Source organism: Canis aureus, chromosome 28 (genome assembly GCF_053574225.1).
Source record: "Canis aureus isolate CA01 chromosome 28, VMU_Caureus_v.1.0, whole genome shotgun sequence".
Classification (NCBI taxonomy): Eukaryota; Metazoa; Chordata; class Mammalia; order Carnivora; family Canidae; genus Canis; species Canis aureus.
The window spans coordinates 12928736-12948427 of NC_135638.1; the positions used below are offsets into that span (position 1 = coordinate 12928736).

The 19692-nt window shown below is 38.5% G+C and overlaps 1 protein-coding gene and 1 long non-coding RNA gene across 6 annotated transcripts in view; one reads left to right on the forward strand and one right to left on the reverse strand.

Annotated features, from left to right (window-relative positions):
* The window catches only part of LOC144300420 (uncharacterized), a 245578-nt gene that overhangs the window by 222594 nt on the left and 3292 nt on the right, over positions 1–19692 (reverse strand). For 4 of the 5 annotated variants that reach the window (XR_013367047.1, XR_013367045.1, XR_013367044.1 and 1 more), the window contains exon 2: positions 1477–1767. The exons of the other annotated variant lie outside the window; for it this stretch is intronic. This is a non-coding gene — a long non-coding RNA (uncharacterized LOC144300420). The remainder of the gene's footprint in view (positions 1–1476; positions 1768–19692) is intronic. 5 annotated transcript variants of the gene reach the window in all.
* Positions 5128–6473, forward strand: LOC144300418 (G2/mitotic-specific cyclin-B1). The gene has a single exon (XM_077876430.1). The coding sequence runs from the start codon at positions 5162–5164 to the stop codon at positions 6443–6445; it is 1284 nt and encodes a 427-aa protein (XP_077732556.1). The 5' UTR covers positions 5128–5161; the 3' UTR covers positions 6446–6473.

Below are 19692 nucleotides of genomic sequence, written 5' to 3' on the forward strand. Positions count from 1 at the left end.
TTCAATATCAATGCAGCATGCCCACACCACAGAGCTATAGATAGTAATGTAAGACTGTGGTAAATCTATAAGTACTTCCATGGAAAGGTCTCTAAGATACATTTCTGAGAGTAAAAGCAAAATAGAATATTAAAAGTAGCATGATCATAGTTATAAATTTTGTTAGAATTACAAATAGATGGTAGAGGGACATACTGAGGAGACCTTCCTACCAGGCAATGCTATTTTACTGACCTTATGACTTTGATTTATCTTTATTCCTAGAAAACCAGCCCATGCCACAAGTCAAAGACCAAAAATTAAATGTCTCCACCACGTCTTCTTCCCAGGTCTATCAGAGGTCTAGGACCTAAGTCACCATGACCATATTAATCACAAAGCGATTTGACATTTTAAACACTGTCACTCAATTTACTAATCCGGTCCTCATAATACCCATAATCCAAGTATCCCACAGCAGTTCAGCAATAATAAAGTTATACTATTCTGCTATTTTATGCCAGTATAAACTCCTAGTTTTACTTCATTTGGCAAGCATTTACAGAGGGTTTACTGTGAGCCAGCTTCTCACAATAGGTGTTATCAGGGTAGAAAGATAAATCAAAGTAGACAAAGATCCTACCCTGAATAAAATAAGCAACCATAGTATATATGTTGAGGGATGCTAAATTATAAGATATGTGCACAAATAACATAATTTAAGGAAAAAGGAAATAGGTGGCCTTACAAAGGTACCAAAAAGGGGCACCTGGCTGGCTCAGTCCGTTAAGCATCTGCCTTTGGCTCAGGTCACAATCCGAGGGTCCTAGGATCAAGCCCTGTGTCATGCTCCCTGCTCAGTGGGGAGTCTGCTTCTCCCTCTCCCTCTGCCTCTCACTCTCAAATAAACAAAATCTTTAAAGGGAGTGGAAGGAAGGAGAGAAGGAAAGAAGGAAAGAAGGAAGGAAGGAAGGAAGGAAGGAAGGAAGGAAGGAAGGGAAGGGAGGGAGGGAGAAAAAAAGGTACAAACTATTATCTCAGTAATCTGCAAATCTTGATGCCTAAGGATCTTCTGTAAGGGTCTAAATTCTGAATGTAAGTTGTTCATATAACTCTCTTTGCTTATTTGTTCACAATAGTTCTCTAAGATCTTAATGATCCCCTAAGACTCTACTATACAATGTGATTAAGTGGCTGGCACACAAAGTTAAAAACAAGTAAATCTAATCTCCTATCAGGGCTGCTCCATTTACTAGCTGTTTGGGAGAGTTATTTAACCTTTTTGAGGCTCTGTGTAGTCAACTGTATTCTGTAAAAGTGGCCATGTCGATACTTTTCCTCAGAGCCTTGTCTCTCTTCTACCAAGAGAAGTCAATTTCTTCTCCTCTTGAAATTGGGCATTCCTCATAGTCACACAGTCACTTAACGAACAGAATGTGGCTTCACTTCCAAGCTAGTCATAAGAAGGATCTCTCTCTCCCCCCGCTCAGCACTTACCTTAAAATTCATCCACCATGCTCTCAGGAACTATAAATTAGTCCATGTGAAAATAACATAGCCGACCTTTGCATCCACCAGCATCAACCACTGGACCTGTGAGTGGATGAGCCTTCAGGTGATCACAGATCCAGCCTTCAAGTGCTCTATCTGAGACCTCAGATATTGCAAAGTAGAGACAAGTCATCTCCATCTGAATTCCTGATCCACAAATCCATAAGCATAATAAATGTTTATTTTTCACATAATGTGTAGCAAAGATATAGTAACTGGAACACTCAATTTCTTCATCTGGAAAAACAGAATAAGACAGTATCTGGAGAGTTATTTTGAGTATTAAAGGAGACAATATAAAGAATTTAGTGTAGAGCCAGACACATGGAGATACTAGACAAATAAAAATTACTATTAAAATGTTAGTCTCTCTCAAAGACTGTCCCCCTCCACTACATTACACATTATCTTGCCTCCTCTTTTCAACTCTGGTAGAAAAAGTTCCCATTCTGAAACTGCACCCTCAAAAATATTTAAGAACTACACCAGCCATTAGTTTATGAGGAGCTAGGTGGCTTTTAGCTAGCAATTCGTATATCCCCAATCCCTTCCAGTAAATTTTATCTCTGAAGGGAGGAACTAACAGGATGAAAGGAATGGTTAGAATAGCCAAGAGTGAGGCAAGGTAAAAAAAAAACTCCTGGCTGATGAACTTGGTTTCTAATTTTTTCTGTTGTCATTCTGGGCAATATGTACTTGTATAATACACACGCAAATTCACCATTTGAAATGAGCACTTCTGTGATTAGAAATTGTGATGGTTGGTATTCAGAGCACCAATTTAAACATTTCATTTTTCGATCCATTCATTCATTCATTCATTTATTGGACCTTCACTTAGCACCTTGTACATGCCAGATGCTGTGCTGGTACTAATAATTCAATGACATATTCTACATGGTCTCTACCCTTAAAGATAGAAAAACACATAAAAGTTCTTTTTTTTTTTTTTTGAGTTCTTTCTTCTCCAAAGAAGTCTTTAGCATTTTGCTTGCATAAAAATATGTTTTAGTGAAAGGAGCAAAAATTTGAAACAAATACGTTACGTATTAATGCACTTTCAATTTATATTGATATTCTCTAGTTTTCACATTATTTTTACTCATTGCTATCTTCATCACCAGCACACACATCAACCAACACAATATTTCAAGTATATCTAGTTTGCCTTATCATCAGTAACAAAGCTGAGTAATTACAGTATTGCCATATGGGTATGGAAGTTACAGTGACAGGTCACTGGGCCCATGAACTTCATAAATACTTGCTAAATGAGAATTAAAGTATAATGCTGATGAACACCAGGTCCAGGGAAATTTTTAAAAACCAGGCAAGCTTTTCACTGTTCCCTGAGGGAGTCATGTTGCTCATCAGAACCAAATCTCCCTGAGTGGTCCTCAATGAGCAACACCCCTATCAACTACCATAACTCATGCTGCCTCAAAAAGGCAGCTGGACTGAAAATCCTTATTGTTTACTAAAGTATTCAGTATTCACAGTGCAAGAGTAGACTGTACCTCCTCCCTGACAGCCTAGCAGGACTAACGCCACTTTGTCATATATTCCTGCTTACTCAAATCTTCACCAAAAACCCAAGTGTCCATGTCACCCTTTATCTCATAACCAAAATGCTGTTTACACCCTCTAATATAAGCTAATTCCCCTCCCTTGTCCTTCCGCCTAAATACCAGATTTTCACATAACTAGTTCTCTGTCAATGTTTAGGTCTCACATCAAATACCATCCTCTCAAAGGTCTTATCTGACCATGCTAGGTAGGTCTTATGTCATGCTCAATTATAGCACTATGTATTTCATTCACAGCAATGTCACAATTTGTAATTATAATTTAGTTTTTCTGGTTTACTTGCTTAGTAATTTTTTGTTTACTGGTTTATTACATATCTTTCCAAATTAGACAATAAAGTCCATAAAAGTCAGAGATGATACTCATGTTGCTTACCACTCTCCACCCAATGCCTACATCCAGCACCTGATATGTGCATAATAAATATATGTTGGATGAAAAAAAGCTACTAAATAGTTAACCAAGAATATCATTATATAAACAGAAACATACACTTTGCTCCATTTCTAGTGCCACTACCATTACACAAATGAACACCATTTAATTGGTTGAAACAATTTTTAAATGGTCTCCCAGCTTCTCTTGCTTCACTACTTTCTTCCCTTGTGAATCTGCTCTCTACATAGTAAGAAAAGTGATTTACAAAAAGTAAACTTAAAGAAGACAAAGTTACTTAAGAATTTTGCTTCCGAGAAAAAAAAAGTTGATCTATTTTTCTTATTTTTCCCCTTATGTACAATTTAAAACCCTGGACACTATGTATACAACAAACATCTGAAGACTCTAAAATGTGGTGAGAGGGCATATCAGTAGAAACACAGAGACTCAAGGAATGAAAGGGTGGTGAGTTTCCTAGGCTTTCTTTTTGCCTCAAATATTCCAGATTTGAAACTGAATAACTGGTAACCCAAAAGGACCAATACACACAAACAAAGCTCAAACAAAAGTCATACACCCATGGAAATTTGAGAGGAGAAAATATACTTGGAAATGAGAAGGGCAGCAGAAGCCAAAGAGAAGGATTTCGGTATTGAGTGTGTGTATTTCCTTTCTCTCCTCTTCATTCCAGCTCACTGCATTCCTCCTCCTATAGTATACATTTAGATTCCAGATCTCCCTGCTGCATCTGCATGCCAATACTTACACCATCACCACCTCGCTTGACTCCACCACTACCAGATAGGCCCCAATGTCAGAGGAAATACAGAGGCCAGGAATGAAGAAAAGGAGAAGTGGCAGGAAAATGCAAGGGCAGACAGTAAGATACTGAATTAACCTCTTAGCTTTCAAGAAGTTTTCAAAGTACCAATGAAGAAGGGAAAAGAGAGGGTACCTAGGTGGCTCAGTGGTTGAGCATCTGCCTTGGGCTCAGGGCATGATCCCAGGGTCCTGGGATGGAGTCCCACATCAGATTCCCCACATTGAGCCTGCTTCTCCCTCTGCCTATGTCTCTGCTTCTCTCTGTGTGTCTCTCATGAGAAAATAAATAAAATCTTTAATTTAAAAAAAAAAAAAGAAGGGAAAAAAGAGAGGAGAGACCTACAATGGTGTGGCTCTTCATACCCAAGTATACACTGAGTATTTATTAGGAGTTGCAAATTTACTACCACATTCAATTAAATGGAGAAGGTTTTATGAAAGACGTGAAAGAAGAAAGAAAGAAAGAAAGAAAGAAAGAAAGAAAGAAAGAAAGAAAGAAAGAAAGAAAGAAGAAAGACATGAAAATGTGGGAATTAACTGAAAGAAGAATTTGGTGAATTGCCAAGGTAAAGGAAATTTAGGAAACACTGCAAAGATGTCAATATATCAATTAAACCAAAAAGAAAACTGAGTATTCTCAATTATTAATACATGATTACAACCAATATTATACAAATATATTTAAATATACAATGAAATATAAGCTATATTATAATTACACATCAAGAAAAAACTAATTAGAGGTGCTGCGGAGGAACGGCTGTTGACCCGTGGGCCTCGGCTCCCGGCTCCCGGCTCGTCAGCGGCTCCCGCGCTCTCCTCTCCCCGCCGTGAAGACGCGGCCATGGCGCTCCGGGTCACCAGGAACACAAAAGTGAATGTTGAAAACAAGGCGAAGATCGGTATGGCAGGGGCAAAGCGGGTGCCTCTGGCCTCTGCTGCAGCCTCCAAGCCCGGCCTGAGGCCAAGAACTGCTCTGGGAGACATTGGTAACAAAGTCAGTGAACAACCACAGGCCAAACTGCCTCTGAAAAAGGAAGCAAAAACTGCAGTTCCTGGAAAAGTCATTGCTAAAAAAATACCAAAGCCTCTGGAGAAGGCACCTGAGCCTGTCCCTGTCCCTGTGCCAGAACCAGAGCTGGAACCTGAGCCGGTTAAAGAAGAAAAACTTTCACCCGAGCCTATTTTGGTTGATACTCCCTCTCCAAGCCCGATGGAAACATCTGGATGTGCTCCTGCAGAAGAATATCTGTGTCAGGCTTTCTCTGATGTAATTCTTGCAGTGAATGATGTAGATGCAGAAGATGGAGCTGATCCAAACCTTTGTAGTGAATACGTGAAAGATATTTATGCTTATCTGAGACAACTTGAGGAAGAACAAGCAGTCAAACCAAAATACCTACTGGGTCGTGAAGTCACTGGAAACATGAGAGCCATCCTAATTGACTGGCTAGTACAGGTTCAAAAAAAATTCAGGTTACTGCAGGAGACCATGTACATGACTGTTTCCATTATTGATCGGTTCATGCAGAATAACTGTGTGCCCAAGAAGATGCTGCAGCTGGTTGGTGTCACTGCCATGTTTATTGCAAGCAAATATGAGGAAATGTACCCTCCAGAAATTGGTGACTTTGCCTTTGTGACTGACAATACTTACACTAAACACCAAATCAGACAGATGGAAATGAAGATTCTAAGATCCTTAAATTTTGGTCTGGGCCGCCCTCTACCCCTGCATTTCCTTCGGAGAGCGTCTAAGATTGGAGAGGTTGATGTTGAGCAACATACTTTGGCCAAATACCTGATGGAGCTATCTATGTTGGACTGCGATATGGTACACTTTCCTCCTTCTCAGATTGCAGCAGGAGCTTTTTGCTTAGCGCTGAAAATTCTCGATAATGGTGAATGGACACCAACTCTACAGCATTATCTGTCCTACACTGAAGAATCCCTTCTAAATGTTATGCAACACCTGGCTAAGAATATAGTCATGGTGAATCATGGGCTTACAAAGCACATGACTATCAAGAACAAGTATGCCGCCTCTAAGCATGCTAAGATCAGCACTCTGGCACAGCTAAATTCTGCACTAGTTCAAGATTTAGCCAAGGCTGTGGCAAAGGTGTAACTTGAAACATGCATTGGAGTATTGTAATATCTGCAAATAAAATTGGCACCATGTGCCATCTGTATATATTATATGTTACCTTTACTTACTTTTAATAAAGCTTGTGGTCCTTTTTAACTTCTTAAAAAAAAAAAAGAAAAAAAAAGAAAAAACTAATTAGATATATTTTCTAAGTTTTCATTTTTTTAATTTAAAAAAAATTTTTTTAATTAATTAATTTGTTGTTTAAGTAATCTCCATATCCAACATAGGACCTGAACTTACGGCTCCAAGATCACAAGTCGGATGTTCTATCAACTAAGCCAGCCTGGAACCCCTAAGTTTTCATTTTTAAGGTACAAATTAGTGTAACCGAAACTGCGTGTACTAGGAGACAACTAAAACCTTAAAATGAACATTTAAAATATACAGTCATTAGTGTATGCAATACCTTTGCATATTTTAATCTAAGCTTTTCAAATTCTCAATACCTTTTGATAATATTGGCTAATGTTAAAGTCAAACTATATATCTCAGAAACCATATTCTAGAATTTGCGTACAATATCAGTACCTTTTATTTTGCTACACAATTTAATGCCACTTACAAGTTTTCTTTAAAAAAATAATGGTGAAGTGCTAAATTTTGCCACAAGGTGGCTCTTCCCAGGTTTTAAATGAACTGCATCATGTACTCAACTCTACAAAAATCAACATAGAGAACATAATATCTCTTACATTTCTTTTAAAGTGAATATTTGACATAGAGCCAGTATGGGGAAAAGAAGGAAAAAAATCTAAGCATGATACAATGCATATACAACTAAACATTCATTCCATGATGATGTATGTGAGTTTATGTCTGTGTCTGTGTGTGAAAGAGAAAGAGACTGTTACCATAATGTATATAGAGGACACTCCAGCTCCCGAGTAGCTGTAGTAAAATGTGGTACTAACAATGAGACTGAAAAAAGAGAAATTAAGGAGTCGACCCCATTTACAATTGCACCCCAAAGCATAAGATACCTAGGAATAAACCTAACCAAAGAGGTAAAGGATCTATACTCTAAAAACTACAGAACACTTCTGAAAGAAATTGAGGAAGACACAAAGAGATGGAAAAATATTCTATGCTCATGGATTAGAAGAATTAATATTATGAAAATGTCTATGCTACCCAGGGCAATTTACACGTTCAGTGCAGTCCCTATCAAAATACCATGGACTTTCTTCAGAGAGTTGGAACAAATCATCTTGAGATTTGTGTGGAATCAAAAAGACCCCAAATAGCCAGGGGAGTATTGAAAAAGAAAAACAGAGCCGGGAGCATCACAATGCTGGATTTCAGGTTGTACTACAAAGCTGTGATCATCAAGACAGTGTGGTACTGGCATGAAAACAGACACATAGATCAATGGAACAGAATAGAGAATCCAGAAGTGGACCCTGAACTTTATGGGCAACTAATATTCGACAAAGCAGGAAAGACTATCCACTGTAAAAAGGACAGTACCTTCAATATATGGTGCTGGGAAAATTGGACAGCCACGTGCAAAAGAATGAAACCAGACCATTCTCTTACACCATACACAAAGATAAACTCAAAATGGATGAAAGATCTAAATGTGAGACAAGAATCCATCAAAATCCTAGAGGAGAACACAGGCAACACCCTTTTTGAACTCGGTCACAGTAACTTCTTGCAAGATACATCCATGAAGGCAAAAGAAACAAAAGCAAAAATGAACTATTGGGACTTCATCAAGATAAGAAGCTTTTGCACAGCAAAGGATACAGTCAACAAAACTAAAAGACAACCTACAGAATGGGAGAAGATATTTGCAAATGACGTATCAGATAAAGGGCTAGTTTCCAAGATCTATAAAGAACTTATTAAACTCAACACCAAAGAAACAAACAATCCAATCATGAAATGGGCAAAAGACATGAAGAGAAATCTCACAGAGGAAGACATAGACATGGCCAACATGCACATGAGAAAATGCTCCGCATCACTTGCCATCAGGGAAATACAAATCAAAACCACAATGAGATACCACCTCACACCAGTGAGAATGGGGAAAATTAACAAGGCAGGAAACCACAAATGTTGGAGAAGGTGTGGAGAAAAGGGAACCCTCTTACACTGTTGGTGCGAATGTGAACTGGTGCAGCCACTCTGGAAAACTGTGTGGAGGTTCCTCAAAGAGGTAAAAATAGACCTGCCCTACGACCCAGCAATTGCACTGCTGGGGATTTACTCCAAAGATACAGATGCAGTGAAATGCTGGAACACCTGCACCCCGATGTTTCTAGCAGCAATGTCCACAATAGCCAAACTGTGGAAGGAGCCTTGGTGTCCACCAAAAGATGAATGGATAAAGAAGATGTGGTCTATATATATAATGGAATATTCCTCAGCCATTAGAAAGGACGAATACCCACCATTTGCTTCGACATTGATGGAACTGGAGGGTATTATGCTGAGTGAAGTAAATCAATTGGAGAAAGACAATCATTATATGGTTTCACCCATATGGGGAATATAATAAATAGTGAAAGGGATTAAAGGGGAAAGGAGAGAAAATGAGTGGGAATAATCAGAGAGGGAGACAGAACATGAGAGACACCTAATTCTGGGAAACAAACAAGGGGTAGTGGAAAGGGAGGTGGGCGGGGGGTTGGGGTGACTGGGTGATGGGCACTGAGGGGTACACCCAACAGGATGAGCACTGGGTGTTATACTATATGTTGGCAAATCGAACTCCAATAAAAAAAATATATATATATGAAAAAAATGTGGTACCTAAGGCATCTCCTAAACAGAAGGCACCCTGAATAGGTTCTTTCATCACTTATTTGAAAATCCAGGAGAGCTCTTTTTCCACTTGTATAGGAGTACATCTCCCATTCAATGTGAGATGCAGGGTGGATATGAACTCATTCACCTAAGAAATATCTTTATTTGGCTCAGTTGGAAGAGCATGTGACTCTTGATCTTGGAATTGTGAGTTCAAGCCCCATATTGGGTTTAGAGATTACTTTTTAAAAAATTAATAAACTTTTAAAAATGAAATAAAAAATAAGTATCTTACTAGCATTTGAAGGAAGCCCAAAATACAAAACATTCATCATTTGACAAATAAGGGCCATCATTCCCATGGCCCCTTACTAGCATTTGAAGGAAGCCCAAAATACAAAACATTCATCATTTGACGAAATACAAAACATTCATCATTAGTCCAGACTATAGTCTAGTCACTGCAATGGACAATGCAGCAAAGTGGTTAAGAACACAGACTGGAGCCAAATTGTCTTGGTTCCAATGGTGATTCCATTCCTTACTATCTGTATTATATTGGGTAAAATACTTAACTCATTGTGACTAGGTTTTTTCATATGTGAAATGGGTATAATAATATAAGGTTGTTAGGAGGATCAAATAACTCAATATAAGTAAAAGTTAGAAGAGTTCTTTCCTTACTAAGGCATTTTGAACAAACAGAATGCAACGACTTCCAAGGCTAGTTAAAAAAAAAAAGTGATGCAGCTTCATTGTGGTTCTCTCTTAGGATGCTCACCCTTGGAACCCAGTCACCACATTGTAAAGAAACAAGAAACAGGACTCAGGTAAAACCCAAGTCATACGTTCTGGCCAACAATCCCAACTACAGTTCTAGTCAACAGTGAGCATCATCTGGCAGACATGTATATGAACGAGCCCACACGTGATCCCAGTTCCCAGCTTTCAAACCACCCTAGGTGTTAGTGAGTAACAGGACTGAGTTGTCTCTACTCAGCCCTGATCCATTACAGTTGCAAAGCAAAACAAATTTTGTTACTGTTTTAAGTCACTAAATGTCATGGTTAGTTATTCATCAATAGAAAACCAGAACAGGTAACCAAAAGACCCAGTTTCTTCCTTCAAGTAGTACAAACCAGTAGACAGGGATAGCATGATCTATTTAAAAAAAAAAAACAAAAAAAAAACATGGATTCTGGAGTCAGGTTGTCCACAGTCCCAAACCTCTCTGAATATTGCCAACCACCTCCCTGATCTCTGCTTCTGCATCTGGAAAAATCATAGCAATAATACTTGCCCTCTAAGAACTGCCACATACCTCAGCAAATCATCTCTCTGCCTTGAGTATTGCCTCTCTCTTATTTCGTCTGGACACCAAAGACCCAGTAATCTGTCTGAAATGCATATTTGATCTTGGCTTCTTTTCCCTGTCTTCCCATATTCCATTTTTGACATTAAGTTTCTAAGTTCCTCAACCTCACTTTCAAGGCCCTTTGTGACCTGGTATTCCTTCACCACCTCTCCTCCAACCTGAGCCTTTCTCAACCCTATACTTGTGGTATTTGCTCTGTGAACTTCTTCTGTTTCTCTTCTTACATTTCCTTCTAAAATCCAGAACATTCCCATGGCCCCATAGAGTCCAGTTTCTACATCATGTTACAGCCATAGAAACATGAGCCTTGTGTCTAAAAGCTTAAAGGATATGATAGATCTTAACTATAAAGTTCTTAAAGAGGTGACACAGGGGTTTCACACAAAATTTCATAGAAAGCTACCAGAAGAATTCCCTGTATACAATAATCCTTTCCCTGAAGGTTTTCCATTCTGAACAGCTAGCAAAATCTTTTTCTTTTTCTCCATACAGCTGTCTTACAGCTAGATAGCTCCATCTGCCATTTCTATCCCATCTCCATAAGATACCACCCACCCCTGATCCCCAGTCTACTACTCAATCCCAACAGCCAAGCCCTGAATCAAGGTTCAGGCTCCTAGACTTCTCTCATTTCCTCAGAAGGGAAACATACATGGAACTTCCTGGGGAAAGCAGTCTCAGCTCCCTTTGGTTGCTTTCCTTATTAAAAAACAAAAATAAAAAGCCCACACAACTATAATGAGATATCCCCTTACACTTGTCAAAAACTAAAATCAAAAACACAAGAAATAACAAGTATTGGTGAGGATGTAAATAAAAAGGAACCCTTGTGTACTGCTGGTGGGAATGCAAACTGGTGCAGCCACTGTAGAAAGTGGCTGTAGAAAGGAAGTTTCTCAAAAAATTAAAAATAGTATTACCATATGATCCAGCCATTCCACTAGTGGATATTTACCCAAAGAATACAAAAACACTAATTCAAAAAGATATATGTATTATGTTCACTGCAACATTATTTACAATAGCCAAAATATAGAAATAACTCAGGTGTCCATCCATAGATGAATGGATAAAGAAGATGTGTTATATATGCAATAGAATATTACTCAGCTATTAAAAAGAATGAGATCTTGCCATTTGAAACAACATGAATGAACCTACAGGGTATAATGCTAAGTGAAATAAGTCAGAGAAAGACAAATGCCATATGATTTCACTCACACATGGAATTTAAGAAACAAAGGAACAAAGACAGAAAGAAACAAAAAACTCCCAGACTAGACAGAACATAAAGACTCCTAACTCTGGGAAACAAACTAGGAGTGGTGGAAGGGGAGGAGGGCGGGGGGTGGGGGTGAATGGGTGACGGGCACTGAGGGGGGCACTTGATGGGATGAGCACTGGGTGTTATTCTGTATGTTGGCAAATTGAACACCAATAAAAAATAAATTATTAAAAAAAAAAAAAACTCCCAGACTTTTAAATACAGAGAACAAACTAGTGGTTGCCAGAGGGCAGGTGAGTGAGGAAGGGGTAAAATAAAGGGAATTAAGAGTACATGTATCTTGGGACCCCTCGGTGGCTCAGTGGTTGAGCATCTATATGCCTTCGACTCAGGGTGTGATCCTGGGTTCCTGGGATCGAGTCCTGCACCAGGCTCCCCTGCAGGGAGCTATGCTCCTGCTCCTCCCTCTGCCTATGTCTCTGCTAATCTCTCTGTGTCTCTCATGAATAAATAAAAAAAAATCTTTAAAAAAAGAGTACATGTATCTTGATGAGAACTGAGTAATATACAGAATTCCTGAATCATTATATTGCTGAAACTAATATAACAAGGTATGTTAATTATACTTCAATTCTAAAAAATCAGCACGTTACTAGATTATGCAAAAACCCTAATAAGCAAGATTGATCCCCCTACCTTAAAGTCAAGGGTGTATGAGAAATTGTACATACTCATATACTCATAATACTTTGCCCCTAACACACTTGACTCAGTCATGGTGTTTTTCACCTCCAGACCTTGGAAATACTGTCCTGCCTGGAACACCCCTCACACACACACTTCTTGCCCTCATTCCCTTCACCTGTCTAACTTTTAATCATCCTTCAGATCTGAACTTAGAAGTTACTTCCCACAAGAACTCCACACTGACTGCCTACCCCACAGCCTAGGTTGGCACACCTTCTTTGTGTTTGTTTGTTTGTTTGTTTTTGCACACCTTCTTTGTATGAATTCAGCATCCTTCCTTATTGTGAACACCCCCCCAGCTTACCCAATTATGGTGCTTACTGCACTGTACTGTAATTGCCTGTTTGGCCTCTCCTCCCAATGATACTGTAAACACCATGAGGGCAATAAGAATTCTGTTTTGATACTTTTTTTTAGGATTTTATTTATTTATTTTAGGGAGAGAGAGAGTGGATCCTGACTCGGGGCTCGATCTCGTGATCCTGAAATCATTACCTGAGCCAAAAACCAAGAGTTGGACGCTGAATGAACAGACCAAGGCACCCAGGCACTCCAATAACAATTCTGTTTTGATCTGACCACTGTATCTCTTGGTTCAGAGGATAGCAACCATAAGCGCTCAATAAATATCTGAAATTATGGTACAGTGGCTACCATAGAACTAGACACTTAATCCCCAGTTCAAATTGTTTCTCTCTTCTTTATGTTAATCAGGTACCCTGTTAAGAAGTCCACCCTAGCATCAAGAACATGTTAATAAAATAAATAAATAAAAAGTGCATGGTAATATTTATTGATTTAAATGCTTACTCCACTAAACTGCTGACCAAATTCAAGAAGTATAAAGTATTTATTTCTAAATGGCCAGCATTTGGAATTATGCTTCACACACACAAGGTAGGCTTGTGAAAAGTAGGCTGAATGAATGATATATGGAGACAAATATGTAAACATTTTGAATACAGTGTGATACAGCAGTTAAATGAGTTAACATGTAAGTGCTCAATGAATATTAGCTGAGTGAATGAAAGGTACCTGCAACAAAAGAGAACATTTAAGTTCTCAATAAAGTTTAGGCATCATTATTTGTATTTATTGTTAGTGAAGGTAGTAACAATGACAAATTTCAACTTAAGCTTGCTTATCAATAAGGAAATGTATTATCTCAGATAATTTCAAGATCAGAAGTAAAACAGACTCTAGGTAAAGTAAAATTAAAGGTTCAGGGATATCGTCAAGATGCTTTCCCCTTCTTCACTCTGCCATTCTCATATTGGCTTCATCCCAAACTGATCCCCCCTCCTCCTTGCAAGTGCAAAATGACTGAAGGTGGCACTCAGGGCTCTGTGCTTCCTTATTCATATTCAACTGAAAAGAAAATATTTCTTTTAAGCACAGGAATTAAGTCTTTCCTTTTTGTTGGCCTTTCTTTTGTCCCTTCTCTTCGCTTGCCTCTGTGGGCAAGCAGCCAAAAGTGGCCGCCTCCAATATAAGAATAAAGAAATTTTAGAGAGAAACTGACAGCTCACAGAACATCTGGGAAGCTTGGGGACAATGCTAAGAAAAAAGTCTAAAACCAAAGCATAAAACTAATCTTGTGAGGAAGCTGCAACAATTGAGCATTAGACCCTGTACCTTGAACCACCAACATGGAAGGTGGGGGAAAGGATGCATAGAATTAGTAATGCCTAGAGCATACATCTATACTCTAGCTGCAAGGGAGGCTGAAAAAGCAGACTTGCTAGCAATTTAGAATTTTAGAGTGGGAAGTGTGCTCTGAACTATCACCTAGATACATAAAGCAGGAATTCCCTAGACACAGAAAGATTCAGATAGTTGGCAACCTCTGAGGTCCACTGAAGACAACTATTATAAGAGCTTCTGCCAACTGAGCCACCACATTGGCTCTCTTTGGGTAAAAGAAACTTCATGAACAAAACCAAAAAGACCTGCCCACCAAACTCTGTAACACTTCAAGATCCAAGCAAAAGTGAAAGAAAAGTTCCCCATTTTAATTGCCAGCACACTGCTGCACTGTGGGTCGCCAGTGAAGCAGAGGCAGACACCATTACTGGAAGGCTCCAGTCTGCATTTGTGGTATAAAGAATTTGACTCAAGAGACACGGAATTAATCTCTGTTAGTGGAAAGGATGGTGTAGAGCTGTCAAGGCAAGCATGACTCAGCCAGTGGCAAAAGCAGTGACAGCAACTCATCTAGCAATGGTGACAGGGAACAATGATCAGAACAGATTCCCTGGAGCACAGAAGATATACCTTGAGGACTCTAAGGATATGCAGGAAAGGGAAATTTTACAAGAGACTAGAATTACCTAAAATTAAGAGGGAGTTTGAAATGAGCAAGATTTGGGCATTAATGTTAAAATCTAATGTCTGAGAGACATGTGGATCACACATGTGATTACAGAAACATCTGACATCTTATTTCCTGGAATTGGAGCTCTTAGAAGAAGGAAAAGGGAGCACTATTGCTAAAAAGTTTCCTTTTTCCTCCTACTGAACATGTGAGGCAGGTTTTCTGGAGTCCTCTACCACTCGATTTTTTCAAGGTTGTTTTCTTCTAGACATTCCAATCTTGGCACTCAAGACACATTCTCAGAGAAGTCTGATTTGATGCCTCAATGTATAATTGCTGCACTTCCCCCTGGCCCAATGACTCTGATGATATTATTCTACTTTATTTTCTTCAAAGGATGTAAATCTAGCTAAATTCTTAAAACATTTCTTGTTATGTTTATTGCCTGTCCCCACATCAACATTCACCAGAATGTGAACTCCAGGAGAAGAGTGGCTTTGCATATATTGCTACTGATAAATTCCTGTAGCCTTAGGACAATAATTGGCACATATGGTAGACACTCAACAAATATTTGTTGAATGAGTATGAGTATGTGACCTCTCACAGAGTTGAGGCTATTTGACACCACATAAAAATTAAAACTGTATGTCTGTAAGTCTTTATTTCAAGTCAAACAACTCCGTCTCTCACTATTAAGCAGTATCTACATAAATCCTCTACATCTTTTCTGCCTGGGGCTCTCCTTTTCCCAACGACACTTTCCACTTCCTCCCAGACAAATACTTCATCTGGTTAACTCCTTCCCAATCCCTCTGGTTTACCTAATCTTTCAACAAGAAAGATGAAAGAAGTGAAACACCAGAATCAATACCAGAGAGAAAATCAGAATGACAACAGAGAAGCCAAGGCCTGAACATGCACAGAACAACATCAATTTATCAAGATCAATTATTTTAGGGGCTGAATCTAGGACACATAAATTATACCAGAACTAGGTTATGGACAAAGAGAAAGAAAAAAGAATTTAAGAATTTAAGCTAACTACTATAGTGTTAAATGGGATGAAGAACTTCTCTGAAACTAAACTCAAAGACCTTGTTTTCAACCAAAGTCTTGCCAAATATGGCTCTTTGAGGGTCTAGGCTCTGCCTGCCACAATGACAAACAATGTATGGTATAGTAAATATCTCAACACAGGCTTTGGAAACAGAACTGAGCTTGAGTTCCAACTTTGCTAACCAAGATAACCTCTCAGAGAATAACTTTCCATATAAAAAAGACAAGCTAGTCAGTCTCTCAGAGATGCAATCTGTAAAGTATCAATTATAATAACAGCAACTGTTTCATGAGATTATTGTGAAGATTAAATAAATTAATGTACATAAAATCAATAGTGCAGTTCTCTGGCCATAGTTAATGGCTATTCATTCAGCAAATATTTATAATACATTATTATTTTTTTAAAAATTTATTTTTTTTTCATGAAAGACAAAGAGAGAGAGAGAGAGAGAGAGAGGCAGAGACACAGGCAGAGCAGAGGGAGAAGCAGGCTCCATGCAGGGAGCCCAATGTGGGACTCGATCCCGGGTCTCCAGGATCAGGCCCTGGGCTGAAGGCATCGCTTAAACCACTGAGCCACCCGGGCTGCCCTATATACATTATTATTATTGTCTATTTTTTAAGCTATCTAGTTGACTCAAGAAATAATGATAGCTATTGTTCATTTTACCAGGCACTGTACTAAGCACTTAAGAAGCATTATAACTTTTTATTTTTCACAACAACCCTCTGAGGAAAAACTATTATTGGTGCACATTACAGATGAAAAAAAATTGGAAATAATCCAAACAAAAGACCAGAGGTAACCTAGATGACTTAAGTGTTCCATAAAGGGGTATGAAGTTCACCTACAACATGAGCAGGAATCTTGGTGCTAATGTATTAGAGACTTGCTACTTCTTCCAAGGCTTTTTGCTTTTACCCTGAAAATTTTTTAATCTTTTTTAGAATGATCTCTTATAAGCTGCGATGTTAAGATCTGGCCCTGAGACCTCAGAAAACAGAATTCTTTCCCATGTTCATACCAGGAGTTGGAGCATATCTCAAATTTAATTGAGATAAAGACTTAAATGTACAATAACATCAATTCATTGGTCTGTTTAACTTCAGGAGTTTAGCTTTTTTTCTCCATTTGATTTTTGCTCGGCTTAATGCCTTTTATAGATCTTAGCATTGCTAAGCAGGCTGTGATATTCATTCAGTTATCTATGCAGGTCTCAAATGAAACACATGAATTTATAAAACATTAGATCTTAAGTGGACCTTAGAAATCATCTATCTAGTCCAGCAGTTTACAAATTACTCTGAACAAATGAAGGAACCCTTTCTCTTGAATCAGAGCTGTTTCCCTTTGTTTCAGAGAGCAAGTATTATTTCTTTAAAACCAAATGCCACTGAGAAATGGCAAAATGCATTTGTTTGTTTGCATTAAATCACCAAGCTGATCCAACAAGAAAACCTTATTGACATCTTTTATTTATTCATTCAGTCTGGCCCCATATATGCCAGAGTTTCTGCCAATCAGTGAAGAAGAAGAAAAGGACGTGGCCTCTGGCTCATGAAGCACATGTTCTAGTCAGGTAGGCAGACACACAAGGACAACCACATCCAATAGGAGTATGGCTACAGCAGAAATTTGCAGGAGAACTACAAGGACATGGTGGAGAGGAATTAAGACAAGCTTTTGGAATGGAGGTCACCTAGAGCAGGGACTCAGAAATGCAATGAGAAAAGTATGATAATTCCTAGGCAAAAGCAACAACAAATGCTAGCAAGAGAGAAAATGAAGAGCTCAGAATGGGGAATAATTGATATGGCTAGACGATGAGATTCATTGCATGTGATAGGTACTCAATAAATAGCTGGCTAGTTGATTAACTAATTAACTAAACTGGAGGAAATAGACGATAAAAGTCAGTTCATGAAGGGGCTCACAGGCTGACTCAAAGAATTCAATTTTATTTTCTAAAGTAGGAGTTGAAAAAACAAATGTCTAAGGGGATTTTGTAGGAAATGTGAGTAAGTAAAGTGGATCAGTTGTAAAAAAAAAAAAAAAAAAAAAAAAGAAATAGTAATTACAGGGACTATACACAAGGTACTTGCCTCATTCAGGTACCAGATAAGGTACTGTCAGCACACAGACGTCTAATGTATCATGACTTAAGTGTTAAGTCATGCCCTTAGGCTGCAAACATAAATAAGTACTCACTATATAATGTGATGATTGCCCCCACTCACATACCAAATACAACAGGATCATTGCGGAGAGCCTTGGTTAATTCTATCAGATAGGCATTACTGATGAGGTTGTATGTGAGACAACCTGAGGAATGAGTAGGAGCTCATTCTACTTCTAGCTACACACCCTTCAATCCAATCAGGCTGGTCTCCTCACTGTCCATTACTACCCTACACCCTATTTTGTCCTCTCTCAAGTCTTTGACTCTACCTGGTATGCCCTGTATCCCTTCTTTACCTAACCAATTCCCAACCAACTCTTAAAAGCCCAATGTTCACCTTCTCATATGCATAAAATCCATGAAGACTTCCCTGGTATCAAATGTTAATTGAGAATGTACCAGAAGCAAGACACTATTGGGAGGCTGAAAGACACTAGGACACAACAGAGTGTAGAAATGCTCAGGAAGGAGTGTCTTATTACCATGTGTGGTGAGAAGTTTACTAGTCTGGGACTCAAGGATTCACTGCCTCAGTGATTATAGGCAGATCTTTGAGCCTTTGTTTTCCTCAGTAGTCTTAGCTCTAGAATAGAAGCCTATGCTCATGATCATCTTGGTCTCTTTCAGTTCTAAAATTGTAACAATGATTTTGTGAAGAAATTTGATTTTTTTGTTAGGCTTCTGGTAGGATTTCCACATATGCTTTCAAAACTTTCTTTATGTAATGTGATGAGTGGAAATCACTAATCAATGGTAGCAATACTGAAGAGTGTCTTCCATGTACCATTATAAATGCCATATAATTCCTACCCTGGATTTAGGAAATTGCATAGGTCACAGGTTAAATCCAATAAAGTTGGCTGTTGTGTTCCCCCATTACTACTTTGGTTATCACCTGTTACTTTAAGCTAAGTCACTCGTGGTTCTTTCTCTGGACCCTTACAATTTCATGGCAGTGAGAAAATAGAAGGCAGGTTCAGGATCAGATTACAGATCCTGAATTTTAAATCATAGAAACACTGCCTATGGAAAACAACATACATGAATTAGGGAAGCGATGAGAGTATACCAAAATAATAACTGAAAATGAGTTGTTTTTATATTATTTTAGTTACATAAATCACTGAGAAGGAATTGTTTGCATTTTACCTGCTTTTAAAATTCATACTAGTTTGCCTCCTTCCAACCTGCTAGATTAGTTGTACTTTTGGTTATAAGCAGAAGAACCAACTCTGGTTAGGTTTAAGCAAAAAACAAAGCTACTGAAAGTAACCAGGGTAGCTCATGAACTCCAAGTAAAAGTCAAAAATGGGGAAGGACAAGATCAACTCCAGTGACCTCAGCAGTGGGACTTGACTGACCCTCTTACTACAGAATTTCCTTTATCTGACTTTACCTCCTGTGACTTCCAGTTAGTATTTTCCTCCCACTCATTTTAATTCCTAGGAGAAAGTGTGCTTTGGACACAATTTAGGTCAAATGTCCTCCTCAGGCACAATCAACTATGATAAATAGCATTTGTTATTATAAGACTAACATATTAGAAACATGGCCACCAGAGAACCA

Bases quoted from the DNA above. Each gene is read 5' to 3' on its own strand.
- LOC144300418 (XM_077876430.1), top strand. From the start codon at position 5,162: ATGGCGCTCCGGGTCACCAGGAACACAAAAGTGAATGTTGAAAACAAG.